Source organism: Haematobia irritans, chromosome 1 (genome assembly GCF_050003625.1).
Source record: "Haematobia irritans isolate KBUSLIRL chromosome 1, ASM5000362v1, whole genome shotgun sequence".
Taxonomy (NCBI): domain Eukaryota; kingdom Metazoa; phylum Arthropoda; class Insecta; order Diptera; family Muscidae; genus Haematobia; species Haematobia irritans.
This window is the reverse complement of record NC_134397.1, coordinates 24,211,316-24,230,219: the sequence shown is the minus strand read 5'-3', so window position 1 is coordinate 24,230,219 and position 18,904 is coordinate 24,211,316. Positions and strand designations below refer to the sequence as shown.

Sequence of the window (18,904 nt, the reverse complement as noted above, 5' to 3'; positions counted from 1 at the left end):
AATTTTCTGTAGAAATAAAATTTTGACCACATTTACTATAGAAATAAAATTTTGACAAAATTTTCTATAGAAATAAAATTTTGCAAAAATAAAAATTTCTAAAGAATTTAAATTTTAACACAAAGCTCCATAGAAATATAATTTTTCCGTCAGAGTCTGATATATTGAAATAGTATCATATCTGAAGAACTAATGGGAAAACAATGATGTGGATAATTATCAACTTCCGCTCTATGACAATTCTATGTAAAATTCATTGCCTCTGATCCGATTTTGCGGCTCATTCAAAAAATATATTTTCATTACTTTTTTACTTCATTGCTAAGTTGAAGGTATCGTTCTAGTATTCAAATTAACATATGGGAGAATAAAATCGAGATATGCCACTTTTTGTATGGCTTCACCTGCTTAACATTTATAACTAAACAAAAAGATAATTCTTTGTATCCCCATTATTAATAATATTAATTCAAAATCTTCACTAAAATTTTAAAACATCTTTTTAATCCTCTACATATTTCGTTCAGTGCAATCACCAATAAACTGAATGAAAGACTAAGTGGACAAGTAACCAGATCAACAATAACACTTATTAAGGCAATTAAAAGCAAGGTTTCTTCTTTTACAATCATTTCTCTTCGTACTTTGAAGTTGTAACAAACAAAAAACCTACATTCCCATACATGGTTATTTTTTCGAAAGAAATAAAATAAAAACTTATGTAGTTTTCTTCATCATAATGGAGAAAGGAGAAGTATATGAAAAACACGAAAAGTAATTAAGCGAAATTATACTTTGAAATATAGTACAGTACATCTCCAGAGCTGATGGCTATATAAAACGGATATTTTTTTCTTTATATGGAAATTGTGGTGGGAAAGTTATTCCCAAACAAAAAAATATATTAAGACAAAAGCTCTCGAAGTTTCCTTGAAGGATTGAAGACCATGCAGAATATTAATTTAAGAAGCAAACGTAAGAAATTTTTGAACAAATTGCTGGTTCTTACATGCATTTCAGAGGATTTTTATGCATATCAGGGAATTACTATGGCAAAAGTTATCTTAAATGGAAGGTAATCGTTTTTTAATATTACCAGAGAACAAACTGTTAGTGGTAGAATGATATCAATATTGGTTTCAAATACAAAAGGGAATATTGTGAAGAGTTTTGCATGATTCATTTGCCCTTATGAAGTTGGAAGTGTGTTATGGATTTAATCGAAGATGCGTAATATGAATGCAACTCCTCAACACACAACATGAAAAAGGGGTGGCATAAAAATGTAAAAACTATGGTATTCAGTGGCACAACATATATGAACCAATAAAAAAAATTGTCACACAAAACCAAATATGGTAGTTTGAATTGATAATGATTCTTATCAACTACTTTCTGTATAAAGTTTATCTTGATTCGCTTTACCATTTTCTGAGCAGACTCAGACGACTCCGAGTCTGTATCCAGAGCTACCAATCATATTGTATCATTCCATATTGTATTGGAAATGTGTTTTTAGTAAACAAAATTATATCGAATATGTGATATTATACCTGTTTAAAAATTAGTAAAAGTAATGAAGTAATCAGTAAAATTAATATATCAATATAAATTAGGAAGAATATTGATCAAATCCATGTTAGTTTCCATATTGTTTTAGATCGATGGAAGGATTAACCGTGATCATGCAGTGTTAAATATGGAACTAGGACTAATTGTCTCTGAACCAAGAAATCGTTTAATATAGTCATACTTCGCAGATTCACACCCAGAGAAGGAATATTATCACCTCAAACATGTTTCAAGAGCACCATGTTACTTTTTCACAGCGACCATGTAGCGTTTTTTTCGCAAAAATATTCTTTTCTCGTCAAACAGAAATCAGATGCATAACCTCCGAGAACAAACATGCTACATGTTTTCCATGAAAAAGTAACATTTTGCTCTTGGAACATGATTGGGGTGATCATATTCCTTCTCTGTGTGTAGGCTTTAATTTAATTACTTAGACCACTTCTTTTTAAAATATTCCATTAATGATGCTACCGAACGTGTTAAACACGAAATATACATTTTGATAATAGATAAGAGCCACATCAAAAACGTACCTAAAAACCCAGTTTTATACCAAAGGACAAACGGAAGACCCATAATGTTGCATGAATCGAAAGATGTCATTTGTCAAAATTTTCTTTTCTATAGAAAATTTATTCAAAATGTTATTTCTATAGAAAATTTTGCCAACATTTTATTTCTATAGAAAATTTAATTAATTTTTTTTCTGTAGAAAATGTTGTCAAAATTTTATTTCTAAAGGAAATGTTGCCAATATTGTAGTTTGTCACAATTTTATTTTTATAGAAAATTTTCTCAAAATTTTATTTCTATAGAAGATATTGTCAAAATTTTATTTTTTTTTTTAGAAAATTTTGTTAAAATTTTATTTCTATAGAAAATTTTGTAAAAATTTTATTTCTATAGTAGATATTGTCAAAATTTAATTCCTTTAGAGAATTTTGTCAAAATTTTATTTCTACAGAAAATTTTGTCAAAATTTTATTTCTATAGAAAATTTTGTCAAAATTTTATTTCTATAGAAAATTTTGTCAAAATTTTATTTCTATAGAAAATTTTGTCAAAATTTTATTTCTATAGAAACTTTTGTAAAAATTTTATTTCTATAGAAAATTTTGTAAAAATTTTATTTCTATAGAAATTTTTGTCAATTTTTTTTTATCTAAAAAGGACAAACGGAAGACCCATAATGTCGCATGAATCGAAAGATGTGATTTGTCAAAATTTTCTTTTCTATAGAAAATTTATTCAAAATGTTATATCTATAGAAAATTATGCCAACATTTTATTTCCATAGAAAATTTAAATTTTTTTTCTATAGAAAATGTTGTCAAAATTTTATTTCTAAAGGAAATGTTGTCAATATTGTAGTTTGTCACAATTTCATTTTTATAGAAAATTTTGTCAAAATTTTATTTTTTTTTTTTAGAAAATTTTGTTAAAATTTTATTTCTACAGAAAATTTTGTCAAAAGTTTATTTCTATAGAAACTTTTGTAAAAATTTTATTTCTATAGAAAATTTTGTAAAAATTTTATTTCTATAGTAGATATTGTCAAAATTTTATTCCTTTAGAGAATTTTGTTACAATTTTATTTCTATAGAAAATTTTGTCAAAATTTTATTTCTATAGAAATTTTAGTAAATTTTTTTTCCATTGAAAATTTTATCAACATTTGTTTCCATTGAAAATTTTGTCATAATTTAATTTCTATAGAAAATTTTCTAAAAAATTTATTTTGTCAAATTTCTATTTCTATAGAAAATTTTATTGCTATAGAAAATTTTGTAAAAATTTTATTGCTATAGAAAATTTTGTAAAAATTTTATTTCTATAGAAAATTTTGTCAAAATTTTATTTCTATAGAAAATTTTGTAAAAGTTTTATTTCTATAGAAAATGTTGTCAAAATTTTATTTCTATAGAAAATGTTGTCAAAATTTTATTCGAAGTGCTCACGATGGGAAAACTTATCAGATCCGAAGATAAGTGGGAAAGACAAATGGACAGTTTGTGCCAAAAATAATCTTCCCAAAATTTGAAAGAAAATTTTACCAGAAATCTACCAAATGAAAAACATCCAAAATAAATTTGAGAAACATACTTTTTCTTTGTTGGTTAAGCTACTCTTGTATTAAAACAACGCATGACTGAAAACAAATGAAAAGAAAATTTTATTTCTATAGAAAAGTGTATCTACATTTTATTTCTAATTGCCATTTTGTCAAAATTTTAATTCTTTAGCTATTTTTGCCAATATTTTATTTCTATAGAAAATTTTGTCAAAGTTTTATTTCTATAGAAAATATTCTGAAAATTTTATTCTGTAGAAAATTTTCTGAAAATTTTATTTCTATAGAAAATATTTTGAAAATTGTATTTCTATAGAAAATATTCTGAAAATTTTATTCTATAGAAAATTTTCTGAAATTTTTATTTCTATAGAAAATTTTCTGAAATTTTTATTTCTATAGAAAATTTTCTGAAAATTTTATTTTTGTAGAAAATTTTATCAAAATTTTATTTCTGTAGAAAAGTTTGTCAAAAGTTTATTTCAATAAATAATTTTTTCCAAATTTTATTTCTATAGAAAATTTTGTCAAAATTTTATGTCTATAGAAAATTTTTTGAAAATTTTATTTCTCTAGAAAAGTTTGTCAAAAGTTTATTTCAATAAAAAATTTTGTCAAAATTTTATTTCTATAGAAAATTTTGGCAAAAAATTTATTTCTATAGAAAATTTTGTCAAAGTTTTATTTCTATAGAAAATATTCTGAAAATTTTATTTCTATAGAAAATTGTCTGAAAATTTTATTTCTATAGAAAAGTTTCTCAAAATTGTATTTCTATAGAAAATTTTCTAAAAATTTTATTTCTATAGAAAATTTTATTTCTTTGGAAATTTTCTGAAAATTTTCTTTCTATAGAAAATTTCTGAAAATTTATATAGAAAATTTTCTGAAATGTTTATTTCTATAGAAAATTTTCTGAAATTTGTATTTCTATAGAAAATTTTATTTCTGTAGAAAAGTTTGTCAAAAGTTTATTTCAATAAAATTTTTTTTTCAAAATTTTATTTCTATAGAAAATTTTTTCATAATTGTATTTCTATAGAAAATTTTGTCAAAATTTGATTTCTATACAAAATTTTGTCAAAATTTTATTTCTATAGAACTTTTTGTCAAAATTTTATTTGCATAGAACATTTTGTCAAAATTTTAATTATATAGATAATTTTGACAAAATTTTATTTCTATAGAAAATTTTGTCATTTAGTTAGCAGGTCTGGAATACATGATTTCTATTTTGCGTAGATCTACTTTTATTCAATGCTGGTGCAGCCCACATGTTTCCAGTTGGTAGAAATTTGGATATTTGTCTCCAGGATAAGTGGCTCATAACACAAAATCGGCAACATCTCGACTCCCCAGAAAGATCAACAGAAAGGACTTTGTCTTCCTACAGGACAACGCTAACAATACATCGTTGATGATTCAACAAAAATTGTATCTACTGAAAAATCTTTCTTTCGACACGTTGGGTTTTCTAAATTTCGTCCCCAACAAATTGAAGAACGAGTTACCAATAGAGTCTAAAGGGTTTAAAGGGAAGTTATAAGCATGTAGAAATTCAAAACAGCTGTTTTCAATTTTAAACAATATTTTTTTATGTTTCCATAATATCACAGTAATATTAGGCTAATAAATAATCGTTGCTACAACAATGTCTTGAAAGAGCATCATAAATTCAATATCTCTTCTCTTCAATCTCGTTCTAGTCTATATTTTCTAGAACAATATCTATATTTTCGGCTATTGATTAATGTGTATATAAATTTGAATAACATTTCATTAAATGTATATTAATAGGTTATTTAACAAATTTAGTTTATTGTTTAGTAATCGTAGTCATTAATCAGTGATTATTGTCAGCTAATTCAATTAATTCAATACAAACGATTTTTTAGTTTTTCTTCATAAACGACGTGACTTTTATATACAAAACAAATCAAATACCATTGAAAACTTGAAGTACGAGCCCACTTTAATATTTATTTATTTTTTTGTTAAGGAACAAAACTAAACAGAAAACATAAAATAAAATTTATTCAACAATTCTTTTAGTGTTCAATGTGGGTCGTGTCATGTGTGATAATTCATTCAATTCCAATCCATACGTTCAGCCATTCATTCATTAATTGGAAACATAAATATCAACAAAAACCAACAGCAAGCTTACCAGTCAGCGCGAGGAATACTAGACGATCAATCCATTTGGTAAAGGCGTACAATCGAATCGAACAAACTACCAACAACTTTTCGATAAACAACTAAACATTCTCGATAAACAATGGGAAACCGGTTACCTGTGGAACAACTCTTTGGTATATCGTGGCCACGTTGCGATAAGAGTGGAACAGACCCACATACCCAACTAACTCCCGGGCCCATAGATACTCGTAATGGAAAACCCAAACCTAAATAATCAGCAAAATATTGTACAACTTACCCGCAACTAAGCATGTTTCTAGCTCTCCTTCTCGTTAGCAATGAAACACAATGTGGTTGGTTTAACGTACAAAATATGCTAAAAATGTGTGGAAGTTGGACCAACGGACCGACGGACGGACGTATAGACGAATGTGCAACTATTAAGGCATAGATGGTCAAAGCTATGGCCCAAACCAATTGTCAACTGCAATCGCATAACATTATGGCCCGTTGCTTCTGCTGTGGCAAGTAGCACCTGTGTGAGCATCGTTGGTACCCATCAACATCTCGCTCTGAGCATTGCGGCAGACCTCAATTACCAAAATCAGCATAATGATGATGCCTACACTTTGGTACTCTTAAACTCTTGACTGACTTGGTGGTTAGCGTATAATGACATGGGACTGATTGGTACGTACAAGGTGTTTTGGATTTGTTGACTCGCTTTCGATGAGAAAAAATCATCAAAACAAAAATAGAGGCAAAATGATCTAAAAAAAATTAAAATGGAGATTTTAGGAAAATTGCTAGTGAATCCTCTTTTTTTCTACAAAATTCCTAATTAAAAGCGAGATGTGTACCACAAATTCCTCCATGGTCATGGTCCATGGATGCTCGGGTAGGTAGCGACGTAAAATAACAATACAGGACTCATAATAGATGCCTTGTAAAGGGTGATACGGTCAAAATTTGGTCAAGGGAAAACGCGTGTAAATCGGTGAAATCGTTTATTTAAAAAATCAAATTAAATTTCTTTTTCAAGTTCAATTAGTATAAAATTCAGTAAAAATATTCAGTTAGGCTTTCGCTTTTCCAAATCCAAATTGCCGGGCCTCACGCTTGACACCTGCCATCAGATTTTGTACAGCCACTTTGTCCACCTTCTTCGCCGCAGAAAGCCAGTTTGCCTTGAACTGCTGCTCGTCCTTAGCAGTTTTTTGGTCTTCTTTAGGTTCCGCTTGACAATAGCCCAGTATTTCTCAATTGGGCAGAGCTCTGGCGTGTTGGGAGGGTTCTTGTCCTTGGGAACCACCTGCACGTTATTGGCGGCGTACCACTCCATGGCCTTTTTACCGTAATGGCAAGATGCCAAATCCGGCCAAAACATTACGGAACAACCGTGTTTCTTCAGGAAAGGCAGCAGACGTTTATTAAAAAACTCTTTCACGTAAATTTCTTGGTTGACAGTCCCGGAAGCTATGAAAATGCTGCTTTTCAAGCCACAGGTACAGATGGCTTGCCAAACCAGATATTTCTTTTCGAACTTTGACAGTTTTATGTGCTTGAAAATATCTGCTACCTTTCCCCTTCCTTTTGCCGTATAAAACTCCTGTCTCAGAAGCTGCTTGTAGTCGGCTTTGACGTAGGTTTCGTCGTCCATTACCACGCAGTCAAACTTCGTCAGCATCGTCGTGTACAGCCTCCGGGATCGCGCTTTGGCCGTCGTATTTTGTTTATCATCGCGATTTGGAGTCACTACCTTCTTGTAAGTCGATAGTCCGGCTCGTTTTTTGGCTCGATGCACGGTTGTAAACGATACACCCAGCTTATTTGCGGCATCTCGGAGAGAGAGGTTAGGGTTTCGCTTGAAACTACCGGCAACTCTCTTTGTCGTCTCAGCGGCTTCCGGTTTTCGATTTCCCCCGATCCAGACTTCCTGGCTGTCGACAAACGTTCCCCAAACAATTTAATTACATTTGTAACGGTTGATTTGGCAACTTTTAGCGATTTTGCCAGCTTTGCGTGCGAGTAGCTCGGATTTTCGCGATGCGCGAGCAAAATTTTGATACGCCACAATAACTGCAGCTTCAATAGCATATATTAAAGTTGTTGCGGTTAAAATATTCGTAGTTGAACTTGTGCTTCATATGGCTAGTAAAGATATAATTGTAGTTTGTACTTTGCTTTATGTAACAGGTTGGCTGATAAGTCCCCGGTCTGACACATAGATGGCGTCGCTAGTATGAAATGTATATTATTTTTATATAGTACCAACCTTCAAATGATTCGTGTCAAAATTTGACGTCTGTAAGTCAATTAGTTTGTGAGATAGAGCGTCTGTTGTGAAGCAACTTTTGTTATTGTGAAAAAAATGGAAAAAAGGGATTTCGTGTTTTGATAAAATACTGTTTTCTGAAGGCAAAAAATACGGTGGAAGCAAAAACTTGGCCTGATAATGAGTTTCCGGACTCTGCCACAGGGAAATCAACAGTAATTGATTGGTATGCAAGCGTGGTGAAATGAGCACGAAGGACGGTGAACGCAGTGGACGCCCGAAAGAGGTGGTTACCGACGAAAACATCAAAAAAATCCACAAAATGATTTTGAATGACCGTAAAGTGAAGTTGATCGAGATAGCAGAGGCCTTAACGATATCAAAGGAACGTGTTGGTCATATCATTCATCAATATTTGTATATGCGGAAGCTCTGTGCAAAATGGGTCCCCCCGAGCTCACATTTGACCAAAAACAACAACGTGTTGATGATTCTGAGCGGTGTTTGCAGCTGTTAACTCGTAATACACCCGAGTTTACAATGGATGAAACATGGCTCCATCACTACACTCCTGAGTCCAATCGACAGTCGGCTGAGTGCACAGCGACCGGTGAACCGTCTCCGAAGCGTGGAAAGACTCAAAAGTCCGCTGGCAAAGTAATGGCCTCTGTTTTTTGGGATACGCATGGAATACATTTTATCGATTATCTTGAGAAGGGAAAAACCATCAACAGTGACTATTATATGGCGTTATTGGAGCGTTTGAAGGTCGAAATCGCGGCAAAACGGCCCCATATGAAGAAGAAAAAAGTGTTTTTCCACCAAGACAACGTACCGTGCCACAAGTCATTGAGAACGATGGCAAAAATTCATGAATTGGGCTTCGAATTGCTTCCCCACCCACCGTATTCTCCAGATCCGGCCCCCAGCGACTTTTTCTTGTTCTCAGACCTCAAAAGGATACTCGCAGGGAAAAAATTTGGCTGCAATGAAGAGGTGATCGCCGAAACTGAGGCCTATTTTGATTCAAAACCGAAGGAGTAAAAAATTGGAAAAATTGGAAAGTCGTTGTAATCGTTGTATCGCTCTTGAAGGGAACTATGTTGAATAATAAAAACTAATTTTGACAAAAAATGTGTTTTCCTTGTTAGACCGGGGACTTGTCATCCAACCTGTTATGTTAAATAGGTACCCAGCAAAAAAATTTGGTAGTTCTTCCAAAGGCACAACTTTAAAAGCACTTCCAGAAGATGCACTCCCAATAATGTTCTTTATTTTAACTACTCAGGAAGTTCTTTTAATTCAAATTTTTATAACTTCGTCTTTTCATACTTTTAATGGGTAATTTTATCTTTTTTTGTTTCAAATAGGTTAAAAATCGTCATAATCCATTAACAATTATAAAAAATTTTAAAAATTATTTATTTGACAAAATATCACAGAATTTGATAATTTACATCCAAAACATTGAATTCGGATCACACCTAAAGAAGTGATGCAAATTCAGTGCAACGGCTGTCGAAATGGAGGACTTCCGTCCTATGACAATCCCATGTTAAATCCATCGCTTCCGCGTCAATTTTGCACCACTTCCAGATCCAAAAAGAACATTTTCATTACTTTTTTGGCGACGCTCTTTTTGCTAGGTAGTTTCAGGATTATGTTGTTGAAGGTTTTATAGCTCTCATTTGTGACCGCAATAAAAGGTTTTTTTTTATGTCAATGTGTTTATAAAAGTGGTGCCGTACCTTTTAGTTTGACGTATTATAATGTCACTAAATTCTTAAATGGACAAATTACGTCTAACAGTAATGAAATCGAGCAATACGAGTAACTGGTCTATGATGCCCTCAGATTTTCTAGCTTCACGCGCGCTACAATGAAAGTATTAACTTATATTTTCAAGACCGATAGGTCCGGGTAAATCGCTTTTATGCTTGGAATTGTGAGCTGAAATTGTCCACATGAACTTGAAATTCCCTGTAAGTGTGAGCCATTAACCCGCATTGATTACGCCCTTGCCCCTTGAACACACCGCCCGTCGCTATTACCGATCGAATTATTTAGTGAAACCTCCAGACGTGATCACTGCAAAGCCTTGCGTGTTACGGATATTTTGCATAAGAGGAAGTAAAAGTCGTAACATTGATTCTGTAGGTGAACCTGAGGAAGGATCATTAACTTGTTCCAATCGTAAAACATAAACGTTCTTTTTATAGCAATATGGTTCGGGTAAAACAAACTTTTTACTTTTACAAAACAGAAATGTATGCCCATGTTCCCAAATGCACTTCCAGGTCAATTCAACGATTTTCGTGTCCTACAATCCACTTTCACCGGAATTTTCGTGAAATCAATTCACTTGCAAAAGGCTTGGTGAAAGTTGAATTATGTCCAAGATGGGTGTATTTCCGGTTAAAAAAAGTACTCGCGTAAAAAATTTGAAATGTTTTATATTTAATACCTGAGTTTTATTAAAACTGCATCATTTTTAATTAAAACAATAATAAATTATAATAAGTCTATTGATTCCACTTATTTTGATTTCCGCCTTAGTGAATTTTTGGGTGATTTGTGCAACCCAGCTGGTCACAGAAAAGTTCAAAAAAGAGCGTGGAACTAAGAACACCAAATTTTCACGTTCGTGGATTTGACGTGAATAGTGGAAGTGGAATTGAAGTGGATATCGGAACATGGGTGGTATTCCATATTTTAAATATCCCAATAGAAATAATGATTTTATCTAGTATAAAATCTTTCTCAAGGATTTCTGTTGAAGATTTTTAATTAATTAAATTAAAATGCTAACACAGAAATGCTGTTCCTTCCGACTAGGAATTCAAAATAAGTTACTTTTATGGTAACAGTCAATTTAAATATTCCGAATTACAATAAACAGTATTCCATCTCGACTCGATGGAATACTTTCTGTTACTACCATAACTACGTTTTAAAAAAGAAAATATAATTTTATAGACTTACCAATTAGTATTGATGGTTCCATTTTCAAAATCGTTGAATAATCCTTTAACTCTAAGCAAATCAATTTCAATATTTCTTTTAGATTTTAATGCTTGATTGATGGTGATTCTACAGAATTTCATTTAAATGTATCACTTATCGATTATAAAACGTATATGAAATAATCATAGCGATTATTGGTATTTGTTATAGATTTTAAAATAAATTCTTTTAAAGTAAATGATGTCAAACTCACAAAGAATCTATAGAGCTTCTATATCGAGATGTTTTATTTGTTATTTCACTAAAACTGTAAAATAAACCCAGAGATAAAAAACAAGGACAATGGTAAACACTAACAATATGTATACGAGCAAAATTATTTTCAATTTAATTATTTTATAATTGATTGAACATATGTTGGCAAAATAAATCAACTTGATTTTCTTTTGTTTGTTTTTCAGTAAATTTTCACTTTTATAAAAAAACAAAATACCGAGGGTTTAAAACACACACGCACACAAATCAGAATTACTTTAACGACAAAAAAATTTACACTTCTCTCACATTGATTAAATCCCGAATGCATTTCATATAACATATATATTTTTTAATTACTGTCATTCCTGATAATCGATAAACATTTCATTCAATTTCCATTTTCCCGCGTTTACTGTGTTGTGTGATTGGTTTTCCTTTAGCATTCACATACAGGCAAACTCGGAAAATGGTAAATAAATATTTTGTTTCTGTTATTGTTGTCATTTGTTTTACCATTTATTGTTGTTTTTCTCTTTTATTATTGTTGTTGTTCGTATACCTCCTCTCCGTAATATAAACAAAATCACAACTTGCATGCAATTATCCATGCAGTGTCAATGTTTTCTATGGGCTATTCCACTATAAGCAGAGACCGGAGAGCAGTATTAAAAGTAAATAAAATTTAAATTTAAAGGACATATCAAAGTCGAAATCATTTAAATTTTATTAGGTTATTATTCACTTGCACAATTAGCTTGATTTCAACTCAGAATTTCACCATGGCCAAGAATATACAGTGAGCGTCAAAATTAAAAATCAAAAATGAAAAACTCAACTCTTCAAAACTCTTTACTGAAACGAACCTTTTGTACACTTTATTTCGACACTCACGGTATATACTATGTGGTCCGACAAAGAGCTAGAAAATACTGGCAACTATAGTAGTATTCGAGGTACATCTAGGCAACCACTGAAAAATTATTTCGGAATAAACATAATAAAACTTTTCTTTTTGTGTAAAATTTTCTTTTATTACAACCATATTTTTATACCCTCCACCATAGGATGGGGGTATATTAATTTTGTATGTAACACATCGAAATATTGCTCTAAGACCCCATAACGTATATATATTCTGGGTCGTGGTGAAATTCTGAGTCGATCTGAGCATGTCCGTCCGTCCGTCCGTCTGTTGAAATCACGCTAACTTCCGAACGAAACAAGCAATCGACTTGAAACTTGGCACAAGTAGTTGTTATTGATGTAGGTCGGATGGTATTGCAAATGGACCATATCGGTCCACTTTTACGTATAGCCCCCATATAAACGGATCCCCAAATTTGGCTTGCCGATCCTCTAAGAGAAGTAAATTTCATCCGATCCGGCTGAAATTTCGTACATGGTGTTGGTATATGGTCTCTAACAACCATGCAAAAATTGGTCCACATCGGTCAATAATTATATATAGCCCCCAAATAAACCGATCCCCCGATTTGGCTTGCCGGGCCTCTAAGAGAAGCAAATTTCATCCGATCTGGCTGAAATTTGGTGCATGGTGTTGGTATATGGTCTCTAACAACCATGCAAAAATTGGTCCACATCGGTTCATAATTATATATATGCCCCATATAAACCGGTCCTCAGATTTGACCTCCGGAGCCTCGTGGAAGAGCAAAATTCATCCGATTCGGTTTAAATTTGGTATGTGGTGGTAATATATGGCCCCAAACACCCATGCAAAAATTGGTCGAAATCGGTCCATAATTATATATAGCCCCCATATAAACCGATCCCCAGATTTTAAGAGTAAAATTCAACCGATTCGGATGAAATTTGGTATGTGGTGGTAGTTTATGATATTTAACAACCATGCCAAAAGTGGTCCATATCAGTCCATAATCATATATAGCCCCCATATAAACCGATCCCGAGATTTGGTTTTGGAGCCACTTGGAGGAGCAAATTTCATCCGAGTCAGTTGAAATTTGGTACATTGTGCTAGTATATGGCCGTTAACAACCATGCCTAACTAGGTCCATATCGGTCTATAGTTGTATATAGCCCTCAGATAAATAGATCCCCAATCACACAAAAATTGGTCTATATCAAGTTCATAATTGTAACATATATCCCACATATAAGCGACCCCCATATTTCAATTCTGGCTCTCTACCACATATGGACTAACTAACAATTTAGAAAACGATGTTAAGAAGTTTTAAGATACCACAACCCAATTAATTCGATTGTGGATGACAGTCTTTCGTAGAAGTTTTGACGCAATCCATGCTGTGGAAAGGTTCATTCGCCCGAACCGAAACATGTACAGTCCAGGCGTGTATAGATTTGTATCTAGCGTTTTCTTTTCAATGGCTCTATTTACCATGTTCCTTAATCTATATCTGTCCATAAAGCTCGAAAAATAATTGTATAATTAGTATATTTTTTTGTCGATATTAAACCTACAATTCTACTACGGCCTAATTTTTGAATAGTGTAAGAGGATTGGAAGGATGACAAGAGCTCTATGAGAGGATATGAGCACGTTCATAAAGCCGTGAAATTCTGACGGAGCAAAAAGTTGAGACCTTTTTAGAATATAGAATAAAGGTGGATAACAGTAATGACTGTCCTGTATCCATAAGATCAAGAGAATAGGGTGGATAGAGCAGCAGTTCGATGTCGATGGACGGACATCACTAGATCATTATTTTTTTCTAAATTGAAGAAAGTTTAAAAATAATAAAAAGTGTTCTGTTGGGTATATTGTTATAAGGTCCGACGCAGATCTAGAAAATGCTTGGTATACCCTACCCTATAGGTTAGGTTAGGTTAAAGTGGCAGCCCGATTAAGATTCATGCTCACTTAGACTATTCAGTCCATTGTGATACCACATCAACTAAAAGTACCTATTACATATGGGCACTTCTAGTTTTAACCGCTGAACCTTCTCGATTTTTTTTTCTTCTGTTGAACCAACCAGATTGTTCCAAAAACATTAGCAGACTGCTTAAGTTAACGTTTCCCAGGTCCGCCAATAATCTGAAGCTATATGCCCCTAAAATTTGCTTACGCCTTACACAAAATGCAGGACACTCACACAAGAGGTGTTTTATTGATTCCTTTTCCTCCGCATCATGACAGCTCATACAATAGTCATTATACTTCGTGCCAATAGTTTTTGCAAAATCGCCTATCAGGCAGCTACCCGTTATAGCAGATATCAGGAGTGATATCTGACGTCTCGAGAACACTAGCATATCTAGTGTGCAGTTTAAGTTTAAATGGGACCATATTTGCTTGGTGTCGTTACAACCCTTGAAATTCTTCCATCGAACATTTGCCATCATGACAGCCTTCTCACGCAGTAAGAGCTTGCAGGTAGCCAGAGGCATACCAACAGATTCCAGTTCCCCTGGAATATGTAAGGTAGTTCCTAGCCTTGCAAGCTCATCTGCTTCGCAGTTCCCCGGTATGTTCCCATAGCCAGGCACCCATATTAGGTGAATATTGTACTGCACAGCCATCTCATTGAGAGATTTGCGGCAGTCGATGGCCGTTTTCGAGTTGAGGAACACAGAGTCCTAGGATTTTATTGCAGGTTGACTGTCTGAGTATATATTAATGCCAATATTGCTTGGAGCATTACTTCTCAGCCAATTCACTACTTCTCTTATTGCTAATATTTCAGCCTGAAAAACACTACAGTGATCAGGTAATATTTTCGCTATTCGAAGTTCCAGATCTTTAGAATATACTCCGAAACCCACTTGTCCATCCAATTTGGAGCCATCAGTGTATAAATCTATATATCTTTTATTCCCCGCGGTCCGTGTACACCACGCCTCACTGTTGGGAATTAGAGTCTCAAACTTTTTGTCGAAAAGTGGTCTCGCCAAAGTAGAATCCACTACGTTAGGCATTATTTTGAGGACCGAACTTTGACCGTAACTTTGTTCCGACCACAGCGATAGCTCGCGCAACCGCACAGCCATTGTTGCAGCTGACTGTGTGGCCAAAATGACTAAAGGCAATGGATGCAGTATGACATTAAGGGAATTTTTTCCTGTCTTGCTGAATGGACCTATAATACACAAGCAGGCCATACGCTGAACTTTGTCTAAACTTGTTGGATGCTGAAGTGCCGGCCACCAGACTATTTTACAACACCATATAGCATTATAGGTCTAACCACTGCCTTGTATAGCCAATGCACAATTTTTGGTTTTAGTCCCCACTTTTTCCCTATTGCCTTTTTGCACGAGTATAAAGCTACCGTTGCGTTCTTCAATATTAAGCTTAAAGTTCAGCTTCCTGTCCAAAATAACGCGAAAGTATTTTGCACACTCGCCAAACGGAATTTCAATACCCCCTAAGGAAATGGGCCTAACCGTGGGAGTTTTGAGATCCTTGCAGTACATGACTAGTTCTGTCTTTGTAGGATTTACCCCAAGACCATTATCTTTCGCCCATTTCTCAGTCATCCGGAGGGCTCTCTGTACAATAGCTCCAACTGTTGATGGGAATTTTCCCCTCACTGCTAGCGCCACATCATCTGCGTATGCCACCACTTTTATCCTTTCTTTTCTAGGGAAACCAGAAGGTTGTTTATAGCAACATTCCAAAGAATAGGTGATAGAACTCCTCCTAGAGGAATGCCTCTGTTCACATACCTTTTTATGTTTGCTTGTCCTAGTGTGGCTGAAATGAGTCTCTTCCTTAGAAGTTCGTCTAACAGCCTAAGTATACCTGAATCAACATTCAGAGTTGTCAGTCCATTTAATATCGAGCTCGGATGGACGTTATTGAACGCCCCTTCGATGTCTAGAAACGCCACGATTGTGTATTCTTTAACAGATAGTGAGCTTTCAATAAAGCTGACTAGTTCATGTAATGCGGTCTCAGTAGACCTGCCCTTCGAGTATGCATGCTGTCGTTTCGAGAGCAAACATGAATCGATGGTAGTTCTAAGATAAATATCGATCATCATCTCCAACAGTCTTAAGTAGGAATTATGATAAAACTCTGGAGACTCTACCCTATGGGGAAGAATAAAAAATGGATCCTTTAATAGTCTACAATCGGGGTGCTTCGAAACACGTCTATAACACCGTGACAAGTGATAATTCGAGGATTTACGTCTATTAGCCCGAAAGTAAACAGCAGACGACTGTTCGACACCTGAAGAAGCAGTTGATAGGTTCAGAATACACGTTTTGGCGATACCTCAATCAATGGCAAAAGTGCTTCGACAATTGGTTCAAACGCACGCAAAATTATTTAGATCTTAATGGGTAATATTTTAAAAACCAATAAAGCGATTTTCGACTATTAATCTTCGAAATTGTTCTCTTATTCCCAAATATAAAAGGCCACGAGGTTTTATATGAATTCGATAGTCTATCGTTATTACTGCTGTCATTATTCATCGAAATTCAGAATCACATATCGATGAATTTTTTTCGGGGTTGCACCATATGTTAGTGGTACAAGAGGTGAAGTTTAACAAAATCCGAAGGCTATAGAGAGGGTAACGTGATATTAAAGACTTGAAATACTATCACACAAAATATATAAACAATTGATTTCCAAGCGATAACCATAAGATAAACAAACGAACCATATGGAGGGGACTTGGTCAAGCCGGTCGGAAATAAAACTACCGAACTGCATACATAGTATACTCAGACAAAATAAACAAAATTGCAATTGGCTTTTTATTCGTTGCCTATGAACATCACTCTCCTTTGTTTTGAATTCACCACAATGTGATGACGCGGTTACCTATGATGATGATTACATATAGAGTATGTGAGTAGGTGTGTGTAGATTAATATACTAACTCAATTGAGATATGCTAATGAATACTCGCATTGCACCATCATAACCTGACCATAGACACTTTTGTTACAGAGTATCAGCAATAGAAATTTGTATCATCTTGTATGTGTGGTTGTTTGTTCCGGGTACCGAATAGATAACAACAACAACAACTGCATTGTCCCACAGTCCAAACAGCCAACAGTCATTGACTAGCTGGCTTAAAAATGAGATGTCAATGGGTATTTCTCTATCTCTCTCACTTTATGACCGACCACATGACATGGCTTTATGAATTTCAATTGTACAATGAAATTTAAACGTTTTTTTCTAGTTCTTGTATGCCGTTATTTGTTTTGTTTTTATTTTTCTAATGCTTGTTGAATATATTCTCTCTCCTTCTCTGTCTATACTTTGTTTTGTTTTCATTATCAAGGGAGAGTTAGATTGAGCGTCAGAGAGATCTTATCAGAATAGTAATTTAATATTTTCTGGGAAGTGGTTTCTATAGAGAGTGAAATACTTTCAGATTAATGGAAATATATTAGAGCCGAGATGTTTAGATGGGACAGAATGGAATTAGAACATTTGTAGAAAATAGAGTATATAAAAGACATTATTATGGAATTTTGGCAGAGGGATAAAAGTAGAAAAGAGAAATCTAAAAAAAAACGTTATAGGCGATTTCCCCTCGAAATTGGGTATATTTTTCCGTGTATGCGAGCGAAATTTTTGGGTTGAAGACTAGGAGATATGGAGGAGAATTTCCATAAATTAAGGGATTTTTGGTGGGTATTTGTTCACAATCGGCTCGGTATTATAAATCAGGTATTTCTAGATTATTATAAAAGAAAAAAAAATTTAAATAAACCTTTGCTCCATATATCGATGTCCTCATTCCAGAGTACGCTAAGCCGACTTAGCATTTTTTGATGGAGTTTGTTATTTTTTATTCGGATTCATGTGGATTGCATCCTGTCAAAAGTTCGAATTTATTGGACACTATCAAAAGTTATAGTTAATATTGTACGTAGCATGTGACTAAATTTTGAAAAATGTTCAAGCCAAAAAGGGAAAAAAAGCTTTGATCGATCTAAAGTGGTCTAAGTCATTTTTAGCCATGTTCTATTATGACTATTTTGAATCCGTACATACCAAAAAAAAAATCTACAATAAGCATGATTTTAAGACCGAAAGAATTTATATCTTATATGGTTGTTGAGAAATTCAAAAAAAAAAACAATTTTGAACTTGTTTCCTGTAAAATTCACCTTTTTAGACTTAGCGTACTTTGGAATAGAGACATCGATATTACCACTATGAAAAACATTTCATATATTATCACTTTTTTAAATTATTACTAATTTCTACAGTATAGCCTAGTTCTTTTTTTTTCTGCATATTCACATGTCAAAAATTTTTTGGAGATTTTTGTGGGTAATTTTAATTTAAATGGAAGATTTTTGGAGACTACAGGGTACCATTTTAGGGACAAAGGCCACAAAAATACTGGCAACACTGGGCACTGATATAAATTTGCGTGTTTTCTAAATGTTCGTTTCCCAGCAAACAATAATTGTTAATTTGGAAGCAGTAAAATCATAGTGTCCATACTCTAGACACTACTTTTCCTCACAACATTTTCAGTGCAGAATATTGCGCTTCATTCTACAAAATTAAGACGAACAACGTACTTAAAAGATGAAATTAGCCACAGCTGAGTTGCACTAGGGTAAGCGGGTACTTCGTTTATCGTTTCGTTGCCCAGCAAACAATAATTGTAAATTTTGAAGCAGTAAAA

General features: G+C 33.4%; 1 protein-coding gene across 8 annotated transcripts in view; it reads right to left on the bottom strand.

Annotated features, from left to right (window-relative positions):
- Dys (Dystrophin) overlaps positions 1 to 18,904 on the bottom strand; it is a 913,182-nt gene that overhangs the window by 879,144 nt on the left and 15,134 nt on the right. Inside the window, exon 2 of one of the 8 annotated variants that reach the window (XM_075289611.1) lies at positions 11,043 to 11,331. The exons of the other annotated variants lie outside the window; for them this stretch is intronic. Coding sequence (XP_075145726.1) covers positions 11,043 to 11,064 — 22 coding nt within the window. The 5' untranslated portion in view covers positions 11,065 to 11,331. The remainder of the gene's footprint in view (positions 1 to 11,042; positions 11,332 to 18,904) is intronic. 8 annotated transcript variants of the gene reach the window in all.